The 27,228-nt window shown below is 46.9% G+C and overlaps 2 protein-coding genes across 4 annotated transcripts in view; one reads left to right on the top strand and one right to left on the bottom strand.

Annotated features, from left to right (window-relative positions):
• LOC138504026 (putative nuclease HARBI1) overlaps nt 1-27,228 on the top strand; it is a 292,079-nt gene that overhangs the window by 90,207 nt on the left and 174,644 nt on the right. The window contains exon 4 of one of the 3 annotated variants that reach the window (XR_011279752.1): nt 22,241-26,366. The exons of 1 other annotated variant lie outside the window; for it this stretch is intronic. Coding sequence is in view for 1 of the 2 variants with exons in the window: in XM_069624198.1 (XP_069480299.1) it covers nt 22,241-22,567 (327 nt within the window). In the remaining variant the exon portion in view is untranslated. Of the gene's footprint in view, nt 1-22,240; nt 26,369-27,228 lie in introns of those variants that run through there. One more of the 3 variants, XM_069624198.1, reaches the window with a different exon arrangement.
• STRC (stereocilin) overlaps nt 1-27,228 on the bottom strand; it is a 543,934-nt gene that overhangs the window by 450,339 nt on the left and 66,367 nt on the right. The window contains exon 4 of the mRNA XM_069624197.1: nt 106-4,108. Coding sequence (XP_069480298.1) covers nt 106-4,108 — 4,003 coding nt within the window. The remainder of the gene's footprint in view (nt 1-105; nt 4,109-27,228) is intronic.

The raw sequence follows: 27,228 nt of genomic DNA, 5'->3' as shown, positions 1-27,228 counted from the left end.
GCTTCAGTCACACACAGAATAGCGACACCAGTGACAGCAGCGCATGACTCCAGCGCAGACAGCACCGGAACCAGATAGCAAGAAGTAAGTTCACTACATACGTACCCCAAAGCACTGCAGGAGCTCCCCCTGGCTCTGAGAGTCTCCTCCCTGCTGGAGGTAGCTCACTACTGACTGCAGCACAACTGCTTGCACTGTCTGTGAGCCGGTCAGGGAGATGATCTGAGTGTCCTCCAGCACCAGCATTAGTAGCACCAAGGCGTTCAGAGCCCCGTCGAATGCTTGGCTCAGGTCTTCCATGGAAGAGACCTGCAAGGGCAGCCCTGCATTCTCCAGACCGCACTGTAGGACTGGGAGAAGGCTGCCCACAGAGAACTCATAGGTCAGGCAGGCCAGAGACACATCCACGCTGCAGCTCCAGTTGAAATGCACCATCACTTTTTCAAGGAGACATGCCGATGTTTGAGAGCCAGCTGGAGCCACAGATTCATAGTCGCTTGAACATACAGACCGGACCCAGAGGTTTTCAGACCAACTAGTCAAGTAGGACAGCAAAAAAGTGTTCTGGCAAACGTGTGCTTCAAAATTTACCTGGTCATGATCCCAGCAAAGGGCCAGGATGGTGGGGTCGATGTTGTCTTCCAACCAAGTATCGTAAAGGCAGACCTCGCTAGGGGTAAAACCAAAAGGATCCCCCGAAGCGGTGTCATTGAGGCAGAAGGCAGCAATGGGTGAGCTTTCGCGTAAACCCAACAAATCCATGGTCAGAGACACACCACCACAGACGTCGACTTCAAAATTGTGCCGGTCATATGTGCTGCACAATGTCAGAATGGTGGTATCCACTGTGGCTGGGGATGGCCACTCCGCGTACTTGCATAGTGCGAGGACAGCATCCTGGATGCTGTTGGGGAAGGAGGCGTTTTTGTAATGGCAGGCAGGCTTCAGCCAGGCGTTGGCGATCTCTTGCAGAAGCCGCTCCATCAGCCGTGTGTCGTTGCAGATCCACAGCTTGAAGTTGCTCTGATCATAGTCCCAACACAGCTCAAGCATAGTCGAGTTGACAGCCTGCAGCCTCCATGCTTTGTAGGGGCAATGCTCTTGTGCATTGAACAGGTTGTAGGCAACAGAGGCAGATGCAAGACAGAACTCTGGGATCCAGGTGTTGTTGTGGTTCTCGATCAGCTTCCTCACCATGGTAGCATTCTTGCAGATGGCTTGGGTAAAATTCTTCACATCGTAGTCGGCACAAAACCTAACTAAAGTGTAGTCTATTTTAGCAGGGTTCCATGACCCGTAGTTGCAGTGTTTTTTCGAGGGACCCACCACATTCTCATTGCTGACTAAGGGGATGGACTTACAATCTGGCTCTAGCCAGAAGTTGTCTGGGTTCTCCTTAATCTTATTGAAGATCAGGGTATTGTTGCAAAGAAACCTGAGGAAGTTGACCTCATCAAACATCCAGCAGTAAGCGACAAGAAAAGACTCCAGGGCGCCTGCGGTCCAGGTGGAATAGATGCAAGACCGCCAAACGATAAACATATTGAGGATATCTGGATTAGAAACATTTATGCAGAAGTCAAGGAGCCAGTCATTCTTAGGGTCCCTTATCAGGCCTTCAAGCAGGCGAGCATCGTTGCAAACAGTGTCTGCAAAATTCCACTCGTCATTTGCCCGACACGCTAGCAGAAGGGGGTAGGCAACAGAGACAGCACTGACAGAGGCTGCAGCCTTCATGGTCCAGTCGCCATAGTTGCAAACTTGTGCCAGGTAAGAGTTGGACAGACCAGCACTTGACTTCAAGCAATAATCATAGATCCAGCTGTTGTTTGCGTTCCTTGCCAGAATGTTGACCGCCGTGAGGTTGGCACAGATCACCTTGGTGAAGTTGGCTTTGTCAAACTGTGCACAAAATGAAACTGCGGCATAATCTACGGATGATGGTTTCCACTGGCCATAAACACACAACTTCTGTGGTCCAGGCAGAGAACGGGCCTCCTCGTGCAGACTGAAAAAGGAGCAGTTTGTCTGGATCAGAAGGTACTTTGGGTCCTTTGTCACCAGCCTGTAGAATTGTTGATCCATGCACAGAGCGTTCACGAAATTGCTTTGATCATAAGTCCAGCAAATGTTCACCAAGGATAGCATGAGAGGCTCTTTTGTCCAGTTTGAGTAGAGGCAAAGCTTCCCGGCCAGGAGCGAAAGCACATTGGGGCTGGAATAATTGGAGCAAAAGTCCAGTAGCCATTCATTTTGGGGGTCTCGGGTCAGACTCTGCAGTATTCTGGTATTATTACACACAGCTTTTACAAAGTTGTCCTTGTCGCTTTTGCCGCACCCTGAAACACTCGCGGGGTCTATGACGGGTGTGAGGATAGAATTCACTGACCCTGCATCCCACTCCGAATATCTACACTGCTCGGTCGTATTTGATGAGCGGGCAATAACCGTGCTGAAGTTGAGACAGTACTGACTCAGCCAGCTGTTGTATGGGTTGTCTAGTAGCTGCCTTAGGTTGACTGGGTTGTTGCACATGGTATCCTGAAACCTGGCAGCATTGTGCTCAGCGCAGAAACCAACCTTGGAAAAGTCAATGGTTGCCAGATCCCACTGGCTGTAGTTGCACAGCAGAGAGATGAGCGAGGAACTAGCAACCCTCAAACCACTGGCTGAGGTACAGTTGGGCTCAAGCCACTGGTTGTCGGGGTCCAGCCGGAGTTGCTGCAGGAGGAGGCCATTCGCACAGACGCTGTCAAGGAACCCGACTTCATCGAACATCCAGCAGTAGGAGACGGAAGAAGAATCGGGGGTAACACTGCGCCAGGCTGAGAAATTACAGGCCTTTTCCAAGATAAATACATATTTGGAGCAAAAATCCTTCAACCAGGCATTCCTGGAATCCCGGGCAAGCACGTGCAGCAGGACTGGATTATTACAAACAGAATTCACAAAGCCGCCTTGGTCATGACTGCGGCATGCCGCCACAGTGGAAATGTCTGTGGGAATCGCTGAGGCCGACCCATTACCCGAGTAACGCGACAACCATTCTGAATAGTTGCACATGCTAAGTGGGAATGATGTACCAGGACCACCAGCGCTGAGGTTGGCACAGAGCTCGGCTATCCAGGCGTTACTTAGTTTTACCAGTAGCTCATACATGATGGCTGGATTTTGACAAACCTGCTCATGAAACTGCCTCTCATCATATATTGCACAGAAGGACACCTGGGATCTGTCAATGGCAGGCAGATCCCACTCGTTGTAGGCACAAAGGGCCATGAATGGAAGGGGAGTGGCATCACCAGCGGGCCAACAACTTGGCTCAAGCCACAGGTTACTGGGGTCCAGTTTTAGTTCCTGAAGAAGCATAGAGTTTTCACACAGGTAGCTTGAGAAGGCCTCCTGATCATAGAGCCAACAGTAAGCAACTAAAGAGGAGTCTGGAGTCGTCCAGGTTGGGTAGTTGCAATCATTTAGGGGGGAGCGAATTGCATGACTGGTGTAATAAGTGCAGAATCCAGGAAGCCAATCATTTTCTGGAAGTCCAGACAGTGTTCCCAAAAGGACGTTGTCCATGCAGACCGCTTGGATGAAGTTGTCTTTGTCGATCTCACTACAAGTAGACACAACAGAGGATTCTAGGGAGCTGGATTCCTGCCACGTCTCATAGGCACAGACCACAGACGAGGACTGAGACATGCTTCTCGAATCAACGCGCCCCTCTGCAGTCTGGTTGCATTGGTCAACTGCTGACTGTGGCAGGGCCAGGAAGTCAGCATAGGCAAGGCTCACCCGGTAGCAGAATTTGCTCAGCAGCAGAGATCCCTGGGAGGTCGGAATGTTCGAGATCATTGTGCACAAAGTGTCCAAGCGTGAGGCATTAGGATGCAGCTGCTGGACCTGACCACAGACTGTGTCCCTCAACAGGAGGAATGCTTTCTCCTGGCAGGCCGCCAGAAAGGCAGACGGTTGTAGGTAGGACGTGTAGGATACAGTTCTGGAACAGGACCACTGCCCCTGGCAGGCACTCTGGTTGGAGGAGCTCGATGTTGCATGAGTGGCCAACGGTAAATCTTTGAACTTCCATGTCAAGTTGTGCTTCATGCCCCTGAGGAAGACAAAAAAGCCTCTGAGATTCAATACCAACAGGCAGATAAAGGCAGACTGGACTAGAGGCAAATAGATTGACTACCCACAAGGCTAATAACTTTGTAAGGTTAGTAGCACCTGGGCAGAGCCAGTCACACTTTACATTATGTACCTACTGTACAGACCTTGCAGAGACTTCGGAACTCTGTATGTTTTTTTGTACTGCCTGAACAAAGTATGTATAGCCAAACACACTGTCATGTAACTTAGTATGCTTTTTCTTTAACCTGTAATAATTATCTGTAACAGCGCCACAATGCCTTGGGACTGGGGTGCGCTGTATAAATGTTAATAAATAAATAAATAAGACAGGCGGTGTGAATTATGATGACTGACTCTACTAGAGCCCTTTTGACCCCTCAATTGAACCAGCTCCTTCACAAAACCCCAGATTTCCCTACAGGTCATGATGCCTCTGTAGGCAGACACAATGTAAGAGAGAATGTACACAATGCAATCCAAAGGGTTTATACAAAGACTGAACTTTGGTTTCTGAAATTGAAAAATACAAGAGCAGCCCTTCAATGGTGCTGCCTTGGGTGCAGACCTTGCAGAGACTTCGGAACTCTGTATGTTTTTTTGTACTGCCTGAACAAAGTATGGTAGTCTGGTGGTGGCAATTCTAACCTCAACCCTCCATCCACCCTGAACAATAATCAAAAGTATGCAGCCTGGATTACGAAAGCGAAATCGCGACACACAAAGCATAATATGCAGGAGTTCGCAATCCCAGGCAGATGAATCCACCTCTGTGGTTTATGTGTGATATCCCTGTACCTTGGCACACACAGGTTGGGCCCACACTGTGTAGCCAAATGGATGGAGCTTGCCATTTTACAAAGGCTGGTGAATATACAGCCAGACACATATCCAGCACAAGCAAGTGACATGACAAATCACTCACCACACTGCAACAACCATCCACATTACAACCAGCAACAGCTCCAGGTATCAGTAAGGGAGATACCACATTATAAAAATACCACTGCTTTTCAGCACACATTACGCAGTTCACCTTGTAGAGCAATAGCATTAGTTAATATAAAGTTGATATAAAGGTAACACAGAAAATAAGTGAATTGTACAATCAATCACTAGTAGGGACCATCATATAAGAAGGGGGAATAGTGATAGAAGAGAGATAAGAAAACAATAGGAAAGGGGGACAGGCAAGGTGATCAGGAGAGGACAGAGACAAAGAGAGAAAGAAGAGAAACAGGCGTCCAAACATATGCAATTAATCCCTTATTTACACAACCCGAAAGAGTTACACAACCATGCCCCATTATACAATTCATAGTTTACAAACTTAGGCAGCAAACACAAGAAGCAAACTACAAATGTTCATAAGTTCAATCAGAAATACATTTTGAGGGTTCCTTATCAGGAGGAATAGCATTGAATCAAATCATTGACACATATTTGAGGGACTCCTGGGTTATTTCCAATTCATTTTTGGTGTGTCCCTTTTGGAAAAGAATTCTTGACTGCAAAGAGCCTACCCTACCATTCCTGAAGAACCGAGTTCCCAAGTGTATCCCCCCCCCACCCTGCTTTTCACTTTTACACAAACACATGGCCGAGGAAGAGGGGGACTGAGAATAACAAAATTAACTTTCACACATCGTACTGGCCATGTCCCACTAATCGGATTCACCTGATACTAGAGTTCCCAACTCGAGGTTGTTACCTCTGACAGGCTGCGAGAGACATGTGGAGAAGGCCATATCCCGCAAGTGAAAACTGCATTGTGCTTCAGGGAAGCCAGCGACCCTCCTGGGTGAACAGAGTTGGGGAGACGAGGCCAAGCCTGTGGTACTAACCTTGACTCGTGAATTGGAAATTGTGAAGCAAAGAAGAAACCACACAGCCGGTGAGCTGGCAAGTGACATGCAAGACCTGTTAAAGTTTGAAATAGCAACATTTTATCACAACTGAAGGCTGCATGTGTGTGAATGAGACGCAAGGAAAGGCAGACCTGTGAAAGAACTTTGAAGTAAAAGGCAGCTTCGAGTTCAGCGATACTAAGTAACAGAGTGGTCCGATGAAAGAATGTAGCCCACTCGAAAGTCTCTGTGAAAGGTAACTAGTTCAAAGCAAGAAAGTGAATATACAGCAAAAGTGATATGGGAAAGTTAAAGGGGAAAATTCAAATTGAATTTTACATTTTGTGTTGAATTGGTCCTGCAGTGGTCTGAAAGTAAGCCACGCACATTCGAAAGCCATCGACATCTGAAAGTGGTCCGAGCCAATAAAGGGAGACCCGAAGATAAGTAAGCTTTAGTTTACTTTACTTTAATATATTAGCAATGCAGACCTGGGTAGCCAGGGTCTTAAGGGTGCTACATACAAACAGACAATCGGAAAGGATACAAATAACCAGGTAAACCAGTCTAAGGGAAACATCAGGAAAACTATCTGATTAGCAGGGTCTTTAATGTTTTCTTGAATACGGCTGTGGAGCTCACTTCTCTAATGTCAGGAGGAATAACATTCCAGGCCCTGGGAGCTACAATAAAAAAAGCACATTTGGAGCTCAGAGTGCATTTAGGGATTTTGAGTTGATTGGTATCTTTAGATCGAAGGCTCCTCATGTTGGATTTATCGGTCATAGCTTCCTTCAGGTATGCAGGACTTTAGCCCACCATGCATTTATGTGTGGTTACCATAAGGGGGAAATCAGTCCTGGCCCCGATGGTGAGCCAGTGTAGGTCGCCTCTGGTATTCGATGCCTGGTCTCTCCTACCAAAACCGGTAATAACCCTAATGGCGCTGTTCTGTATGACTTGTAGCCTAGAATATATTGAGTCCTACCAAGAGGCTGCTACAATAATCAATTCTTGAGCAGATAATAGCTCTACCCACAGTTTTGCAATTGGCTCTTGAGAAGAACGGGCAAAGTTGGTCTGGCAGCTTAATATAGTAGGCTGTGGAAGAGACCAGACTGCTTACTTGGGCATGCATGGTCAAATTTTGATCTAAGTGAATCCCAAGTGTTTTCACTTTAGTCTTAGTTTCAATTTCACGGCCTGCTAGCATGAAGGACTTGTATCCAGGTCCTAATTTGACCACTCTCTTTTCCGTACCTCCTACAATAAGTTCAGTTTTTTCCTTATTGAGCCCCAGGCCATTCTCTACCATCCGAATTTGAGTCAGATCATATATTTTATTTATATTTTTAATATCTATCTCAAAGTTGCCAGAGAGTGGGATGATACACTGCGTATCATCCACATAGTTAGTAAATCCAATACCTTGCTCCTCCAGCAAATCAAAAAGGGGAACCGAGAAAATATTGTAGAGGGCGTGTGACGGGCATGCCCCCGGTGGGACTCCATATTGCAATGGTGCTGGCAAAGCATCTGCCACCTCACTACAAACTCTACAGCACGGGTGTACAACTTATGGCCCGCGGGCCATTTGCGGCCCACCATGCAGTTTTGTCCGGCCCGCGTGGAACAAAGACTTTCCAAATGGAGGGCAGCCTGCAAGCAGCATCGGCTGCCTTCCATTAGGAAAGTCTTTGCAACTCTTCCGGGCCGGACAAAACACTGGCCCTCATTGGCTCACGGCACACGTAGTGCGTGTGTGCTGCACCAATGGAGGGCCAGCACTACGGCTGGCATGGCCAGTAAGGCTTGATGCCAGGAGGCATTTCAGCCTTGCCATGCCCACGCCAGCCATAGTGCAAGAGACCTTGCCAGCGTTACAGCTAGCATGCCTTCCAGCACGTCCGATAAGTACGGGGGTGCGCTGTTTGCTTGTTTGTGTTTGTGTGTCGGGTCTGTCCTGTCTGTCCTGTCTGTATGTTTGTGTGTGTATGTTTGTGTGTGTATGTTGTGATGCAGGGGTGGGGGTGTGTCGGGTCTGCCTGAGTGTTTGTTTTTGTGAAGTGCAGTGTATGTTGAGATGCAGTGGTGGGGGGGGTGTGTCGGGTCTGCCTGAGTGTTTGTTTTTGTGAAGTGCAGTGTATGTTGAGATGTGGGGGTGGAGGGGTGTGTCGGGTCTGGCTGAGTGTGTGTTTTTGGGTGAAAGTGCAGTGTATGTTGAGATGCGAGGGGGGGGGTGTCGGGTCTGCCTGAGTGTTTTTTTTTGTGAAGTGCTGTGTATGTTGAGATGCAGGGGTGGGGTGTGTGTCGGGTCTGCATGCGTGTTTGTTTTTGAGAAGTGCCGGGTATGTTGAGATGCGGGGGTGGGGGGTGTTTCGCGTCTGCCTGAGTGTGAGTTTTTGGGTGAAAGTGCAGTGTATGTTGAGATGCGAGGGTGGGGGCAGTGTCGGGTCTGCCTGAGTGTGTGTTTTTTTGAAGTGCTGTGTATGTTGAGATGCGGGCTGGGGGTTCGGGTCTGTATGGAGGCATGGTGTATTGGTGTATGTTTGTGAGTTTGTATGCTGAGTTGTGGGTTGGGGGCTCACGTTTGTATGGGTGCATAGTGTATTGGTGTATGCTTGTTAGTTTGTATGCTGAGTTGGGGTCTCGGGTTTGTATGGGTGCATGGTGTATTGGTGTATGCTTGTGAGTTTGTATGCTGAGTTGGGGGGCTCGGGTGTGTATGTGTGCATGGTGTATTGGGTGAATGCTTGTGAGTTTGTATGCTGAGTTGGGGTTTGGGGGGCTCAGGTTTGTATAGGTGCATGGTGCATTGGTGTATGCTTGTGAGTTTGTATGCTAAATTGGGGGGCTCGGGTTTGTATGGGTGCATGGTGTATTGGTGTATGCTTGTGAGTTTGTATGCTGAGTTGGGGGCTCAGGTTTGTATGGGTGCATAGTGTATTGGGTTATGCTTGTGAGTTTGTATGCTGAGTTGGGGGGCTCAGGTTGTATGGGTGCATGGTGTATTGGTGTATACTTGTGAGTTTGAATGCTGAGTTGGGAGTTGTGGGGCTCAGGTTTGTATGGATGCATAGTGTATTGGTGTATGCTTGTGAGTTTGTATGCTGAGTTGGGGGCTCGGGTTTGTATGGGTGCATGGTATATTGGTGTATGCTTGCTAGTTTGCATGCTGAGTTGGGGGCTTGGGTTTGTATGGGTGCGAGGTGTATGCTTGTGAGTTTCTATGCTGAGTTGGTGGTGGGGGTTCGGGTCTGTGTGGGTGAATGGTGTATGCTTGTTAGTCTGTATGCAGGGGTGAGAGTGGGGGTTCGGGGTCTGCATGGGTATGTATGCATGGTGCATGCTTGGTGGCATGAGGCATAGTGTTTGGTTGGGGGCCATGTGGCATAGTGTTTGGTTGAGGGGTTGGGGTCATGGGGCATAGTGTTTGGTTGAGGGGTGGGGGCTATGGGGCATAGTGTTTATTTGGAGGGTGGGGCCATGGGACATAGTGCTTGGTTGAGGGGTGGGGGCCATGGGGCATAGTGTTTGGTTGGGGGTAGGGGCCATGGGGCATAGTGTTTGGTTGGGGGGTGGGGGCCATGGAGAACAGCGTTTGGTTGAGGGGTGGGGGTTGAGGGGTGGGGGCCATGGGGAATAGTGTTTGGCTGGGGGGTAAGGGCCATGGGGCATAGTGTTTGGTTGGAGTAGGGGCCCTGGGGCATAGTGTTTGTTTGGGGGTAGGGGTCATGAAGTAATGTTGGGTTTGCTTGGGGGTGGGGTCCATGGGGCATAGTGTTTTGTTGAGGGGTGGGAGCCATGGGGCATAGTGTTTGGTTGAGCGGTGGGGGTCATGGGGCATAGTGTTTGGTTGAGGGTGGGGCCATGCGGCATAGTTTTCCGTTGAGGGGTGGGAGCCATGGGGCATAGTGTTTGGTTGAGGGGTGGGCGTCATGGGGCATATTGCTTGGTTAAGGGGTGGGTGCCATGGGGCATAGTGTTTGGTTGGGGGTCTCGCCATGTGGCATAGTGTTTGGTTGAGGGGTGGGTGTCATGGGGCTTAGTGCTTGGTTGAGGGGTGGGGGCCATGGGGCATAGTGTTTGGTTGAGGGGTAGGGGCCATGGGGCATGGTGTTTGGTTAGGGGTGGGGGCCATGGGGCATAGTGTTTGGTTGAGGGGTGGGAGCCAGGGGGCATAGTGTTTGGTTGAGGGGTGGGTGTCATTGAACATAGTGCTTAGTTGAGGGGTGGGTGCCATGGGGCATAGTGTTTGATTGGGGGTAGGGGCCATGGGGCATAGTGTTTGGTTGGGGGTAGGGGCCATGGTCATAGTGTTTGGTTGGGGGTAGGGGCCATGGGTCATGATGTTTGGTTGGGGGTGGGTGTCATGGGGCACAGTGCTTGGTTGAGGGGTGTTGGCCATGGGTCATAGTGTTTGGTTGGGGGTAGGGGCCATGGGTCATGGTGTTTGGTTGGGGGTGGGTGTCATGGGGCATAGTGCTTGGTTGAGGGGTGGTGGCCATGGGGCATAGTGCTTGGTTGAGGGGTGGGGGCCATGGGGCATAGTGTTTGGTTGGGGGTGGGGGCCATGGGCATAGTGTTTGATTGAGGGGTGGGGACCATGCGGCATAGTTTTTAGTTGGAGGGTGGGGCCATGGGGCATAGTGTTTGTTTGGGGAGTGGGGGCCATGGGGCATAGTGTTTGGTTGGGGAGTGGGGACATGGGGCATGGTGTTTGGTTGAGGGGTGGGGGTCATGGGGCATAGTGTTTGGTTGAGGAGTGGGGGCCATGGGGAATAGTGTTTGGCTGGGGGTAGGGGCCATGGGTCATAGTGTTTGGTTGGGGAGTGGGGGCCATGGGGCATAGTGTTTGGTTGGGGGTAGGGGCCATGGGTCATAGTGTTTGGTTGGGGGTAGGGGCCATGGGTCATAGTGTTTGGTTGCGGGTGGGTGTCATGGGGCATAGTGCTTGGTTGAGAGGTGGGGCCATGGGGCATAGTGTTTGGTTGGGGGTAGGGGCCATGGGTCATAGTGTTTGGTTGGGGGTATGGGCCATGGGGCATAGTGTTTGGTTGGGGAGTGGGGGCCATGGGGCATAGTGTTTGGATGATGGGTGGGTGTCATGGGTCATAGTGTTTGGTTGAGGGTATGGGCCATGGGGCATAGTGTTTGGTTGAGGGTGGGGGGCATGGGGCAAGTGTTTGGTTGAGGGGTGGGGGCCATGGGGCATAGTGTCGCACCCCAAGAGTGAACCCAATAATAAAGCTAAAACAGGCACAGTTAGGAGATGTACATCCTTTGCTTTTTGTGGACACCTGACTCAATGAAGGCAATACTCCTCTTTGGGCAACCCAAACAGCAAAGTATAGCAGACAAAAATAACGGAATGAGCAATCAAGGGTCAATAAAATATATATAATTTAATTAAATAGACGATATGCAATAACTAAATAGAAATAAATGATAACAATGGAAAATGTGTAGTACAAAATGTAAGTTTGAAACACAAATAAAAATCGTTACACCTCAAAAACATATTCTTTTTTTCTATGTGTTTAATAAAAATTGGGGGTTGAAAAAGCCTCCTGCCACGCCACGCACCGCTGCGCCTACCATCCCACCCACATTTACTTTTCGGCCCACTATAGCCATCATGTAAGGTACTTTCAGCCCTCTGTCAAAATCAGTTGTGCACCCCTGCTCTGCAGCGTCTACTGCTCAGAAAAGGTTCAATCCATCCGGCAGCTTGGTCTGAGAAGGCGGCCACTTCTGGAGACTAAAAGAGTATGATCTACCAAATTGAAAGCCGCAGACAGATCCAGCACCATAAGTAGTGCGGTCTGTCCTTTTGCCATGATTTGCAGTAGTCTTGATTTTAGGTCAACCAATGCAGTTTGGGTGCCGTGTCCTTGCCTGAAGCCCGACAGCCAATTATTTAAAATTGTGTGATTTTTCAAGTATTCTGACATGATACAAAATGTTCAAAAGAAAAGTTGTATTAGTGATAGGTCGGTAGTTGGCTGGTGTCGGAGGGCATAAACCTAGCTTTTTTTTTAAAGGGAAGTGACCCTGGCATCTTTAAGAGTATCTGGCACATGGCTTTCCCTGAAGGAGGCACTAACAAATTTGCATAGACTCCCAATCAAAGTAGGAGCACAGGCCTTAACAGTTATTGCAGGGCATACATCCCCTTTTCAACTTGTGGGTTTGAGCTCATCTCCCGATAGTGGTTTAAAGTTAAATTGAGGCTTTCACACAGGGGCTTTCACACAGTCAGAATGGGATTATTTTGGATATTAACTTCTGGAAACATTGTATGGTCTTTTTGATCCAATCCAGTTTCCCTACCATAGCTCCTTGGATGGAGGTACACCACTAGGCATTTTGGTGGGTACATCCAAATTTTGATGTCAAGGGTTTTCCAATTCCTTGAAACTTTTGAAGAGTTCTCTTGATTCATTTTGCGCTGTGTCCCCGTTTTTTTTGCTGCTACAGCAGCTACTTTATATACCTTAGATGCAGCATTATAGGCATCATAGGCTTGCAGAAGGGAACCCCCTTGCAAGTTTGTTTTGAACTTTATCCTGAAAGGTCTGACTCCGACAGAAGGGGAACTACGTGAACTATAAGGTGAAATGTCTGGGCCCGACAGAGTGGGGCCTACGTGAACTGTATGGTGAAAGGTCTGAGTCTGACAGAGGGGTACCTTTGTGAACTTTTTGGTTGAAATATTATTTTTTAAATTTAAGAAGAGACTTAAACATGGAATGCCAGAAAGGCCTCGATCCACGTTTCGTAACTGTTTATTATGTTGGAAGCCAAGCCAGAGTGTGTCATCCTGCCTACAGGGACAGCCTTAATCCGTGAGGTCTAACGTGAGGAGGAGAGCTGGTTCAACCACATTTATTAATTTGAACACTGATCTTTCTTTTTGCATACATTTTTCAGTTTTACACTTTTTTGTACAGTTAACAGGGCAGGCATTAGGTTTTGTTAGCATAGGCCATTTTGATTTGATGCAGATCCTACATCTCGCACCTCATTTGAACTAGCCTATGGCACCTGTATTATGCCTGTCTACTGCATATCTGTTATTACAGCCTAATACTTTTGTGTAGTACACTTGTAGCCCATTGCACCTGTATTATGCCTGTCTACTGCATATCTTTTATCAGAGCCTAATGCTTTTGTGTGGTACACTTCTCGACCATGTCTGTCTACTGCATATCTGTCAATTGAACTAGCCTAATGCATTACATTTATGCATTCTGCCTAGTCGCACCTGCACTCAAAACCACATCTGTGCATATTGCTTAGTCGCACTGTATCTTACCCAAGCATTAGCGATTCAGCCATTAACTGTTACATATCTACTGTTGGAATAAGGGTTTGCCACTCTCGTCTTATCCATGTAATAATTCATAACATCTAGACTCTCAATGTATACCTGATGCAACAACTCATGAGGCGTGCTGTAGTGATTTAGCACTAAAACTGCTTCAAAAGCCACTTGTTACTCTTACCAGCTTTGTGTCTGTACCTTAAGCTACCACACCCACCCCAACTAATAGCCTCTCTCTCTCTATATTGCAATTTAGCAATCACCAATACTATGTATGCCCTGCTCCCATCTCTGATAGGCGCCCTATTCACGAGCAACCAGCTCTTCATTACTAAAGGCGGTGCTAGGTCTGTCTACCACTTGTACCCAACCATGGTCATCCTCTCCAAAGAAATCAAGGCTACACCATTTTTGCCTGCGCTTAAACATAGCTCAGTGGACTCTACCATCAGGCGAACTCACTTTCTACCTAAGCTACATTATTATCAGAATACGCATATTTTAGGCCCCCTGAGTGGTGAGACTCATCCTCCAACCACAACTACTCTGCACCCTAATGGACCTTGCACAGTGCACATGCCTACCAGTCAGCCCTGCCTGATGGTAAACAGGAATCTCAGACTCGGTACCAGACTTCTGCCCCTACCCATTACGCACTATGACAACGGAACGTATACCAATTCTGCGCCCCATAGTTGCCCATGCCTAACCATAAACAGAAACCTCAGAATTAGCACCAGACTTAGCACAAGATTCCAGACAGTCAGGGACACCCACTTCACTAATATGCTGCCTAATGTCACCACCAAACCCACTGACCCTATGAAACTCTCATCCGAAAACTTAACCAACCAGAATAAGTCACCCAAACAGAATAAACTAAGCACCTCCATCAACAAAGCCTGTACACAGACAATCAAGGGTGTGCTAATTAACACTAGATCGTTAGTAGCGCACGCGATGGACATCGCTGATTTTATCACGGCCGAGAACCTAGCTTTCCTGGCCATTACAGAATCCTGGCTGCATGCAGCAGCAGGACCCTCACTCCTTCTCGCTGTAGCAGATAATTATAAAATAGTCAGAGCGGACAGAGCTGATGCCAGAAGCGGCGGAATCGCCATCATAGCTAAATCCAACCTAGATCTTAAATTAGCCATGTCTCCCAAAATCTCATCCTGTGAATTACTGACAGCTAAAATACCAATTGGCAACTCCCATACCATAACTATACAACTAGTATACAGACCCCCAGGGCCCATTGGCACCTTCCAGGAAAATCTGATGCTACTAATGACTGAGAATATCAAATTGTCCTATCAAATGCTACTACTAGGCGATTTCAAACTAGGACTGAATGACCCAACCGATCACCAAGCATCATCAGTAGCCAATAGTATCATAGAACAAGGCTTCAACCTACTGGTCACCCAACCTACCCACAGCAAAGGCAGAACCCTTGACTGGGTAGCCAGCCTTAACTGCGACACGAAAATTACCTCCATCACTCCCCAATCTTGGACAGATCATCACCTAGTGTCATTCACCCTCTCAATAAATACCCACAAAACTAAACAAAACACCATAGCACCACCCTGTCATACAAGGAACAAATGTAACATCACTGTGGATGCCATCCTGCCATTTGTGATCCCCACTCTGAACTCCTCAGAGGGAATCAGGACCCCAAGTTAATAGAAATATACAATTCCTCTATGACTAAAGCTCTCGACACCATCGCCCCCATCACATTGCGAAAAAAGGCAAACCAAAAGCTCACTTGAATTCATGATTCACACCAGAATTAAAAAGCTTACGCGCTGAAAAAAGAAAACTAGAAACCATATGGAAGCACCTCCCTTCTACAGAAAACAAAACCAACTTTACGAACTTATCTATGAAATACAAGGAAGAAATAATCTGCATGAAACGAGACTCGTACAATAATAGGATAAAGCACCAAAGAGTTATTCGTCATCCTCAAAGAGATGGAGACGCCTATCACCCCTACAGACCCATGCGTCAAGGACAAACTCTGGTGTACGAACATACAGAACACTCTCACTAACAAAATAGCCACCTTACAAACCAAAATTGATGATAAATGCCTAAGCCTTCCAAATTTAGGTACGCACAACAACAAACTCAAAGCCTACCACCAAACGTCCTCATGACTTTAAATTTTCCAAAGTTTCTGTCCTAGAGGTTCAAAAAAATCATAGCCTCCCTGAAACCATCTAAATGCCAAGGTGACAGCTGCCCAGCACAAATAATTAAAGATGCTGCGAGAGACCTTGCGCCATTCATCGCTAAACTAATCAATACATCTTTCTCAACTGGTATAGTACTGAACTAACTAAAGGAATCATGGGTCCTACCCCTACTTAAAAAACAAACGCTAGATCCTACCATCCCCACAAACTATAGGCCAATTACCACAGTCCCTTTTTTTACTGAAGATACTGGACAGGGTAGCCTACATACAAATACAGGATTATCTTGAGACTAACCACCTCTTAGGGACTCGACAATCTGGATTTAGGCCTCTACATGGAACCGAAACAGCATTAATCAACCTAAAAGCTCAGATAGACGTACTTAAGACAATGGGGAAATGGCCCTGTTACTACTCTTAGACCTTTCGGCGGCCTTCGATCTGGATGACCATAAAGTATTATGCAGTCATCTCGCCTCGGCAGCCCACTTCTCCCAGAATGCCATTAGTTGGATACAATCGTTCCTTAACAACAGGACAATGCGGGTCTTCTCTCCATCGGCGGCAGCAGACCCTATTCCCATTACTTGCGGAGTCCCTCAAGGCTCCTGTGTATCACCCACTATGTACAACATCTTCACGAAGTCGTTATTCGATGATTTGGACCAACTGTGTGTCACCTACACTAATTATGCAGATGACACCCAGATCCTCCTTCTGCTGACAGGCGTTTATGATGATGATGTATTACTAGTGAATAAAATGTATCTAATCATTCAGGCATGGATGGCCACCCATGTCCTCTGCCTGAATGACGATAAAACTGAACTGCTGATTGTGGGTTTGTGAGCCAACTTAAAGAAACTAAATACAGACTACACCTCCTTCAACATTGACGGCAACAAAATCTCAGTGGCCAAAGAGGTGAAAACTCTAGGTTTCTACCTTGACACTACATTAAACTTGCATAAACAAGTGAATGTCACAGCCTCGCCTACTGCCTATACGGGGAAACTGATCAGGGCATGTAAACCACTGCTCTCCAAGGAAAGTTGCATTACCCTCGCCAGAGCACTAATACTGTCCAGGCTAGACTATTGCAACAGACTCTGCCTGGGAGCAAGCAAATATGTTATCAATAAATTACAAACCCTGCAAAATAACGCCCTGAGATCTGCTCTAAGTATCTCATGAAGAGCGCTCATATCTGAAACAAAAATGGTTGTCGATCAATGAAAAGATCCAACTTAAAACGATGTCCCTCACACATAAATCTCTAAACCAAGCTGCTCCTCCTTATTTAACAGAACAATTCAACTTCAGATCCTCAACTAGAGTCACGAGATCTTCCAACACCCTTAGCCTATTTGTCCCTAGACACAAACTACAAAACTCAGGGGGGAGCAGCTTCCCAGTCATGGCTGCACAGCTATGGAACTCACTCCCCACATCCCTGAAAACCACCAACTCATTCTCAAGCTTTAGAAGTAAGTCCATCAAATGGCTCCTTGAGACGCGATAACAGGAATCAGAGCAAGCTGACCCTCGTCTTACACATTGGAGTGTACTTAGCTGCCGCCCTATGATGTATTTGTATAAATGTGTAATTGTCTTCTGTAATATGTGCATTGCTGTACTTACATGTCACCCTTATGATATGATTGTATATAGGTGTAATTGTCTCATGTATTATGCTTAATTTTTGCATTCTTGTAACACTTGCAAAGTGCTAAAAAGTCCTAATGCGCCCAGATACCTTCGGGTTAAGGTGCGCTATAGAAATAATAAAAACAAACAAACAAACAAACAAAACAAACATAGTTGGATGTATTGGTGTTAGGGAGAATTCTCTTATAAGGCTAATTTCCCAAACCTAGTGAGTCCCCCAGCAGCTTTGCTGGATTTTTGAAGTTTGTTTCTTTCTCCTGCTAAGAGTGAGACTCTTTTCCTCCCACTCTTAGGCATGATTTGTAGTATGTCTAACTTTTTGTGTGCTTGTAGGCTATGGGTTTTTTTCCCCATAGGGTATCATCTGTTTTTGTGTATGTGTTGCACAGCACCCTCAGTGCAGTAACACAGGGGTGTCAAAGGGACCCCCAAACATAGACTCCATACCTGGGACTGACTACTGTCTCCCAGGGCATGTAAAGTCACCAATGACTTTACTAGTCCTAAATTGTGAACAGAACCAGTACAAACCATCATATTGTGGAAGTACTGAAAGGGGTTAATTATATTGCCCCTGGGTCTGTTTTCAAGGGGGCACTGTCCAGTCCCCCCTTGTCGAGTTTCTGGTTGGTGGCAGTGGTTACCACGCAAAATATTCCACCGGAATATTTCCTATGGGATTTTCCCATTGATTTTAAACGCACCACTTTTTGGTGCAATGTTAAAGATACCGCCGGTTTATTTATTTAATATTAAATCAACGGTTGGGTCTTTTTGCCAGAACTCTTTTCTAAAATGGCATTCGTGTCTGTCTCTGTAACTCTGACCAAGGTCGAGCCCTTTGTTCCACTTTTTGGCGGGCTTCTCCACAGAATCCCTCCAAATGGTGCCAATCTGTATGGGTTCCACAGGATGTGGAGGAGGTGAATTGGCACCCTGGACTGCGTTGCCTTAGCAACTCAAGTCGCACTCTATTCTGATTGGCCCAGTGGTGAGCCGCCCGGCTCACCATTTAGCATGTTTGAGTGACAGCTAGGCTGTTGAATGGGCGTTTTTCTGCATTAAAGCAGGGCTTTTGGGACTGGAACTTCAGAATTCGCCACAGGACCTAAGAAATCCAAAGAGGGAAGAAGCTGAACCATCTGCAACGACAACACCACTTTCCCGACGACAAGAGGAGATCTTCTGTTGGAAGAGTCTTCTCCCTCTGAGCTGGTTGGATCAACCAGTTCGCCATCTCGCCTTCCAAAGACGTCTCTTGGTCGAATCGCCCGTGCCAAGCACCCCGGCGGCCGGATAGCCAAGCTTCACCACTTTGACCGTGAATAAAAGGAATGCACCTTTTTACCAACGAACTCCGTGGCTGGTCTCTACCCTGGGCAGTGCAACGACTACAAGTTTCCTCCTCGACGAGATCTTCTCTTCCCATGGTCGAAACCACGACTTGCATCCACTGCCAGGACCAACTGCCTCCGCTGGAGCTTCCTCTCTCTTTAAGGTACTGTGTTCCACCTGGCCTCCCTTTCTTCGGATTGCTAAAGGTGACCCTTAAATCCTTGTCTTTCCAACTGGAGAACTGTTGGAACTGTTTTATTTTTATGACCTGCCTTTTTCTCTCCCTTTACCCTAATTATTGGAGTGCCATCTAAGTTACGCGCTCACCTCTGTTTTGACAAAAAGTGGTGTATTAACTTAGACTTGTCTAGTAATTGCTAAGGGAGGTGTAAATACTTTTCTGATTGTGTTTTGAACTTGCTTTGACTTATAGTTCTAGTGGATTTTGTAAAGTGTGTGTTAAATAAATAATTATATATTTTTGATACAAAGCTCTGGTCACTGTTTGCTTGTTCCACTGTGTTTTTGGCCCTATTGTGTATACTCTGCATACTGCTTTACTCTTCTTGAGAGACGTCTGACTGCTCAGCCACAGCTACCAGGTAAATCTGGGTGGTGCTGACTGCTACCAATTGGGTTTACTGCTTGCTCCTGTGGTTTTAGGGCCTCATTACACGGTAGGCGGTAGGGATTTACCGGTACCGGTAAAATACCGGTACCGGTAAATCCCTGCCGCCTTACTACGAGGTCCCTTAGCGGGTTGGAGTTTTAACGCCTGCTTTTTGCAATTGCGGTGCCGTAATTAGCGCCTTCCCCATTCCCATTGAGCCCTATGGGGCAGAAATGGGAATGGGGAAGGGCAATGGCGGAAGGGGGATTTACCGCCCCCCCAACCTTGGGATGGGGCGGTAAATCCCCTTTCCGCCAAGGCGGTGCCGGTATTTTACCGGCATGAGCCATGGCGCTAATAGCGCCATGGCTCACCGCCTACCGTGTAATGAGGCCCTAAATCTTTTTGCAGTGTTCCCTAAGGGAACTGCACAGGATTCTGCCTAACAATTGGTACCTGTCCATTTCAGCAGGACAAACAATAGCTTTTATTTCACAAAGTCTAAAGTAGTCTTGTCTTTATGAAGCGGTCCAGTCTTTCAAGCTCTGCCTTCTCCCAGCTAAATAATCATTGTTACCCCATACTTACCGGCACCCTTTCTGGATCGCCAGACTACAAGTATGCCTGCAGGGGTTGCTGCCCCAGGCAGGTCTGACCTGCTGGGCCACCGGCCCCTGCAGGCATGGTTTTCATGGAAGCACCGGCATGTTAGCAACGGTGCCGGTGCTTCGTTGTGCCCATTGCAGTGGAGTCCTATGGGGACTTACACTTTCCGTTGCCTGACATCTGGGCCGTGGGATCTCAGGCGGCAGAACAGTGTTACGAGGTCCAGTAGCACCGGCGGGTTACCGCTAAACTCGTAATGAGGCCCAATGGATTCATCATTAAATTGAAGACTCTCCAGTCCTTCCAGGTATTGCGCTTGTTGCTTAGGGTTTAGTTTAGTCACTGAATATAACGTGGCAAAGTGTTCAACACTAGGCTTCCGATTTTCTTTCTAATGGATAGTTCCCAGGGGCACTTTAATTTCACATCTATTCGTTGCGTTTTTTGAAATACTTCAGTTTGCATACCAGGACTCAATTCGGCCGGTTTCCCATCTCAAATGCAAATTAATTTAGAAAAGGTCGTTGTCTGCTTTTTCAGCTAGTAGAAATAACAATTTGGGTAAAGCATATGTTATAATATTTTTTTTTTATTTTTTTTTTTTTGATCATAGTTTCACATGAAACTTTTTTTACAAAAAGAAAGACTTCATCATGCTTCGTCAAGTCAAAACAAAATAAAAATCCTATGAGAGTATCACATCGCATCTGTATCATTAATACACCTCACATCTTAAAATATGTTTTATATTGTTGTTCCATTTCTTGGATCAGTGTCTCTAGTGCTACATTGCCCGCTTCTGCTGCTCTTCTAAAGGCTATAATGAGACTCATTAGTTCTCTGATAAAAACAGCTTTTGCAGCTTCCTATGTTGTTACCCAGGGGTTTCTTCTATTGTGTTAATCATGAAGTATTGTTCAGTAGCACATGGAAGCCATCATTTACCTCTGTCCAGAATGCAGTCAGTAACTCTTGGTGTTTATTGCATTCCCGACATTTTGACTTCAAAAGCATCCAGGAAAACAGGAAAAAGCATGTGTTTGTATTCAATAGCGTGAAAGCTAAAAAGCTGAACAATAGGGCTCATTATAAGTCTGGCGGCATACTTTAAAAGTGGCGGTATTGGTGTTACCGTTCTGCGAAATTAGGAGCCAACAGTAAATAATACTGTCAGCCGAATTAACGCTGACGGTACTACTTCTGACAGAATTACCACTGAGATCACAAAATGGTATGTCCTCTGTATTACAATTTGGAAAAGGGCAGTAATACATTTGAAATTAGCTGCTCCAGCTCTGCATTGAGCTGCCGAGGTTGGAAGAGCAGGACACAGAGGAGAGGAGGAGGAGGAGGAGGAGATGCCATGTAAGGCGAGCGCCTATACCCCGGGTCAAGCCCTCGCTCTGGACCTTGACTGACAAACACCTAATCACCCTGTACTGGAAGAACAGGGAGACCATAGCTGAGCTGCTCACCCTGATCCAGGATGTCACAGAGAGCAGGATCAACATCAGTACAGCCCTAGCCTCACTGCTGAAGCTTGTGTCGGTCCTTCATTTCTTGGCAACATGCACCTTCCAGCACACTGTGGACATGCTGCAACCCACATATTCAAATGTGCTCGTGCAGGTGCTGGAAGCACTCCTGCGCCATGTCTCCAAGCACTCCCTGTATGTCTAGGTCACCTTCGATCCTGACTTACTCATAACGCACTGCTGTGCCCACTTCTCTGGTTTCACCCATGATGGAACAGCACACTGACGGGATACATGGAGAGGCACAGAGGACAACAGACGTGGCTACTGGTTGAGCACAAGTTAATCTTGCTGCGCAATTGACATGCCATTGCGAGGGGGGAATTACCACAAGTGAAGAATGCATGCCCTGTGAAGGCCCTGTACATGCAGGATCTGCCCTCACACTCCTGAACATGATAGACTACAAGCCACAGGACTAGGACATGAGTGGCAATGCTGCAGTAAATCGCTGATGCATATTCACCCAACGGGCTAGCAACTCACACATCGGACTACAGGAACCCCAATTCAACATTACATATCCGTATACATGGAACGCCACACTCCAACATTACAACAAAGGAATGCAACACTGGCATATGTAATACCATGTGCTCAGGTGACCATGGATGTGGAGCCATCATGCAATAGACACGGTCAACCTGCACAAGTACAACTAAACACCCATGATGGCACATACATGGGTGCAATGCGCAGGCCCACCACAGGCGCCATGGCATGATGCCCTGTCAATCACAGACCCTCAAAGTGACCAGTGCTGGCTGTGAGCTGTGTGCATGATGTTCCACCACAGAGCAAATGTACCCCTGAGTGAATGACTTCATATGCAAGTACTAGCATGGTAAATCTTGTTATGTGGCAATACTTGTGAAATGCATGCACAGACTGTCTATAAAATATGCTGTTGTAATGGGCAACACATCCACAATGCTCTGTGACTGACACCTATCACCTTTTCCCTTACAGGTGACTCTGGATACCCAGCTACTATGGCTGATGACACCTGTGCAGAATCCACAGGTGCCACAGGTGGTGGCCTCCAATGTGGCACATGTCTGGACCAGGCTCTGCATCGAACGAAACTTTGGCCTCTTAAAGGCTCAATTCCATTTCCTACAAAGGTCTGGAGGGGCCCTAATGTACAGGCCAGAGGCGGTCACACAAATGTTCCTTGCTTGTGCCATGCTGCACAACATGTGCCTCAGGTATGTTCCCCTGGCCCCAGATGAGGACATGCCACCCCCAGAAGAGGAGGACTCACTACCTGCGGTTGCTATTCAGCCACGAAGTTAGTAGGAAGAGGGTAGGGATGGACGTCTGATTCAGCAAGAACTGATTCACAATTTCTTTTGAGGCCAATTAATATGCACTTGGAACACACCTCTGTATTCAGTCACAATATTTATTAAACCCTTGCACACAATAAGGAATGTCCAAGCGTTGCTTCAAGTGAACAACTATTTAATGAACAAATATCACACAACTCTCCCCAAAAACCCACCCAAAACACCATCCCTATGACACTTCCTATCTCCACAAAAACCCTCCCCAAAAACCCATGCAGAAGACCATCCCCAAAACAACCTCCCTACAACACCCCCCTGCCTAAAAACACACCCAAAATACCATCCCCGAAACACCATCCCTACAACACCTCTCCCTCCCAAAAAACCCTCCCCAAAAACCCACCCAAAGCACCGTCCCCAAAATACCCTTTCAACGTCACAAAAATAGTCACTTCCGCTGCCTCTTGGACTTGGAAGCCTACTTCAGCACCTTTGGTGTCAGGTGGCGCTGTAAGTGGCACCTTGGGGTGCTGGGCTCTGACCCCTCTGTGGGGGTGACAGAGGTGGAGGGCTCAGACCCCTGGCCCTGGATATGCTGCAGGGTCAACAGCATGCAGGCATTCAGCGATTCAGCAATGGCTGACATACCCTCAGTATGTTCACGCATCCTCTGCCTGACTGTGCTCATGGCAGCAGTGGCCCAGCCAAGGGAACACAGCATCCGGTGGCATCACTTTTGCAGGCACTCCCGCATGGCCTACATATGGTCTACCTGCTGGCCCACCAGCGTCTGAATTGATGCCTGCCACCGCTCCATGGCATCTAGCCGTGTACATTTGGCTGCCATATTGTGCATGGGCAGAGATGGTGGGCTGTGGGAAGGGTTTGGGCTGAAGCCTTTTGGACTTGGAAGCTGACTCCAGCACCTTTGGTGTCAGGTGGCGCTGTAAGCAGAGCCTTGGGGTGCTGGGCTGTGACCACTCTGTGGGGTGACAGACATGGGGGGCTCATAGCCCTGACCCTGGATATGATATAAGTAAAAGGCATAACTTTCCCTATCACTAAAGGGAACTCCCTACCTATCTAAGGAAACTAAAAGTGCTTGTCAGTTGCTAGGAAGTCCAAAGTAAAAATAGACTCCGTCCAAACTAACTCTTATCTGACCCTACCACAATTTTTAACAAACTTAAATATGCCGTGGGAATGTCTTATCTTCACCTTGTCTTTTCTATATCTTCCAATATGCTTTGTATTCACAGTCTTTCTCTGTGGTGGAGATATTCTCAACATAATCTCCTTGGATAGTCGTTCAGATCAATCCTTGTAGTTCTTGAAGAATTGTCTTGGGTTTGGTATTTTCTGTGGTTCTATATTAACAATAAATTCCCTGCAGGTACTTTCTCACACTCTTGTCATCACTTGTAGACTATTTCCTTGGTTTACATTTAAGCTTTCTTGAGGTGGGTTTATCTTGATCCCTTTTAGGCGTTCTTCGTCGTAACTTCTCTGTTTTACAATGTCTCATCTTTTATCTTGTTCATTCAAGATTTGTATATCCTGTTTCCCATTACACATTCTTATGTTAGACTTGCTCCAGTCTTCAATCCTGAGGTCATACGGTTTCTTTCCTTCCTCCCAGGGAATTTGTTTGCAGCCTCTGCTTGTTCCACCACCTGAATTGCTTAAACCCCTCTATTACAGGCTTCTCACTTCTCTTCTTAACTAGTTTCTCTCTTGGTATCTTTTCCTTAGGACTGGGATGGGTTTCTCTCTTCATATAATAACCCTCTTCCCTGTTTCGGTTATGGTTACTGGCTTGCAATTCCAATAAGTCTTAGCATTTGTTTCTTGCCCTGAGGACTGGGACGAGTTTCTCTCCTTGTATAATAGCCCTCTTCCCTGGCCTGGTTATTCATTACTTCTTTACAACTCCAATTATTCAGTCTTAGTCTTATTTTCTCATCCTTAAGACTGAGGTGAGTTTCTTGTGACCTATAACAATGCTGCTGTGGCCTCCTGCTTCTCCCAGTTCCCCTGGCACTTCTCTCTATGCCGGGGATGGTACTTTCTCATTGCTCTCGCTTGTCGGATTCCCGTTTCCGGTTCCTCGTTGGGGTACTGCTCTGCACTCGCGCTAGCAGTTGGAAGCTTTCCATGCTTCACATACCAGGGATCTTGATATCGTTGTTTAGGCATCCTGCCAACCACACTGTATTTGTGGTCATGCCACCACCGGATGGCTCGTTCCTCTCTCCTTCCTCACAATGCCTTACTCGCATCTGCACACACCAGGCCTCAGGTATCTCGTACTGGCATTTCCTGTCTCGTTGAAAGTTGTGGGCTTTGTGCCTTTCATTTTCTCCACCTCCACAGGGTGTAATGATGTCATGGGGGCTTCCCCTGTGCACCTGGCTCTCTTCCTTCTCTCTACTCTTCCCAGTTAAATATACACCTCTTGTTAAAGAGAGATTTCCTTTTCTTTTACAAATGGATTTATTTTTTCATTGCCTTCAGCCAACGGTAAAGATACCACATTATTTATTCCAACAGGTAGACCCATGTATGCGGCTATGGTAGATGGCCCAGGGAGTTCCTTACAGGAACGGGAGTCTTTGTCCCCAAAGGGATAGTCTCTACCAAGTAAGGTCCCATTTGCCTCGACCCCTAGAGAGGGTCTTGCATAGCGGGCTCACCTCCCTAGCTTCCAGGGTGGGGAAGGGTCTCCCCCTTGGGAAGAAGGGCCGAACACCTATGAGTTGTCACATTCAGCACACACTTAAATGGCAAGAATAAGGTCCTGCCTTGCTCTTGAAGAAGGTCTTATAACAAGATGAGGGAATGAAACAGAGAGGGCATGAGATTTGTAAACCAGGTTATGTTAAACCTGTAAAAGCAAGAATTATATTAACTACACAAGAGTTACAGACAGGGAATTTATATCTTAAATGTTTGTACTTTAATAAACAAAATGTGCATTAAAAAAGAAATTAAGAGTTTCTTTGGTGTGTAGTGACAGAAGAGATTGTAGGTATGCTGTTTTTCGCTGATAAAAATCTAAAGTGTGGAAAATTCACATTTATTTATTGATTGTTAATACAAGAGTGTCTGTCTTCAGATTGATATTTATAAACATTTTTTGGATTATCGACATAAACAATAATATTAATTTTTATACTGAGTATAACTACGAGAAGGTAATGACTACATAAAATATACACAAGTGCCTTGTTGCTCTTTGATCTTACGTCACACACCTGTCACCTTGATGCCAGCCAGCCTTCCTCTTGGTCCTGAAAAGTAAATGCAACCTTGAAATGTGTGTCAGATTATATCAAGATAGCCACTCCACTTTTATTTTCTTTGGCCTTGGAGTCAAAATGAAGAAGTGTTTTGATCTCATCGACTTCACTTCCCCCATTTAATATCTATGGGCTCTAGGAGTGCACCGTCTGCTCCTAGGCACAGCAGACACTTCAGAACAAGCCGCTTCTTGTAAGTGGAGTTAATTTCCTTCAATGCACACTGCCTTATTTTAGGGGTTGATATAAGGGAAGTGATTTTGAATGTATTTAACTCATAGATATGAAAACTCGTTCATCTTTCCCTCGTTGGTGTCTTTAAAGACCCTCGCTGGGAATCACGCCATGGAAGGCAACTTAAGAGTTTCAAAAGTGTACCAGTGATCTATCCCTTTTACCGCTTAACGCAGAATTTCACCACTTCAGTAAGGGCTACCCTCCCGCCAATCCCTTTGGCATCTCGTATGTTTGCACTTTGTGGATGCTTCTCAAGATTCCAGGCAATGTCAGCAGCCCACGTCTCAGTGTCTTTCACAGAGGACCTGGCACGTCCTCTGGAGGTGACTTATCAGCAGGTGGAACCTTGCTGGGTCCCTCGTGGACTCTGAGCAACATAACACCATTCGAGTGTTGAGTGTTGCTGAACCCCTCCCAGCATACCAATATGGTCAGGAGCACAACTTTGGCAACTTCCTCACCTGCAGCTCGTACCAGCAGCCCAGCGTGATGCTTATTTACCTCTTCAAGACTGCCATTGTTTGGCATCAATGCTCATGTCAGGCACCCTTCACCTCAAAACTTCCTTGCCTGTCTCCGGTGAGTCTTCCTTTAAGCAAACCTTTTCATGGACCTGGTCACTCTGTGATAGACAGATAAGACAGATGTATGCAGCCCGTTTAATGCCCATATTTTCTACTGACAGTTTTCATATGGGGCTCGGCAAAGAACTAAGGGCCACTGGATAGACACAAGCTACTGTAGAGGAGCAGCCAACTGCCCCTGCAGGAAGTCCCGCCCCCCTCCCACTTGAATGCTGGAAGCCTGAAATAGTGCCATGCGTAATGTATGTATGTTATACTTTTCTCTTTTGCAATATAATTATGTTCAGCCCTTTCTATACAATGCTGGACCATGGACTTCTGAAAAAACAAATGTGTAAAAACATAGACCAGCTAGTGCTACGAGGGACTGGCAAAGGGCGACAAGCGCCCTACAAATGACCCATAATATAGCATAAGACTCCTGGCTGGCTCTGCAGTTAGAAAGAAAGGAGATCACGAAAGCTGGATGTGCAGCTGGGTTGCCACAGACCTCCTAGAAAAGACACCCCATTACTAGGCCAAGAAGCACCTTGTTAAGTATTGGGGGC

Source organism: Ambystoma mexicanum, chromosome 11, assembly GCF_040938575.1.
Source record: "Ambystoma mexicanum isolate Mex_15411 chromosome 11, UKY_AmexF1_1, whole genome shotgun sequence".
NCBI lineage: Eukaryota > Metazoa > Chordata > Amphibia > Caudata > Ambystomatidae > Ambystoma > Ambystoma mexicanum.
The sequence above is the reverse complement of the archived record's forward strand: the minus strand, read 5'-3'. Positions and strand labels throughout refer to the sequence as shown.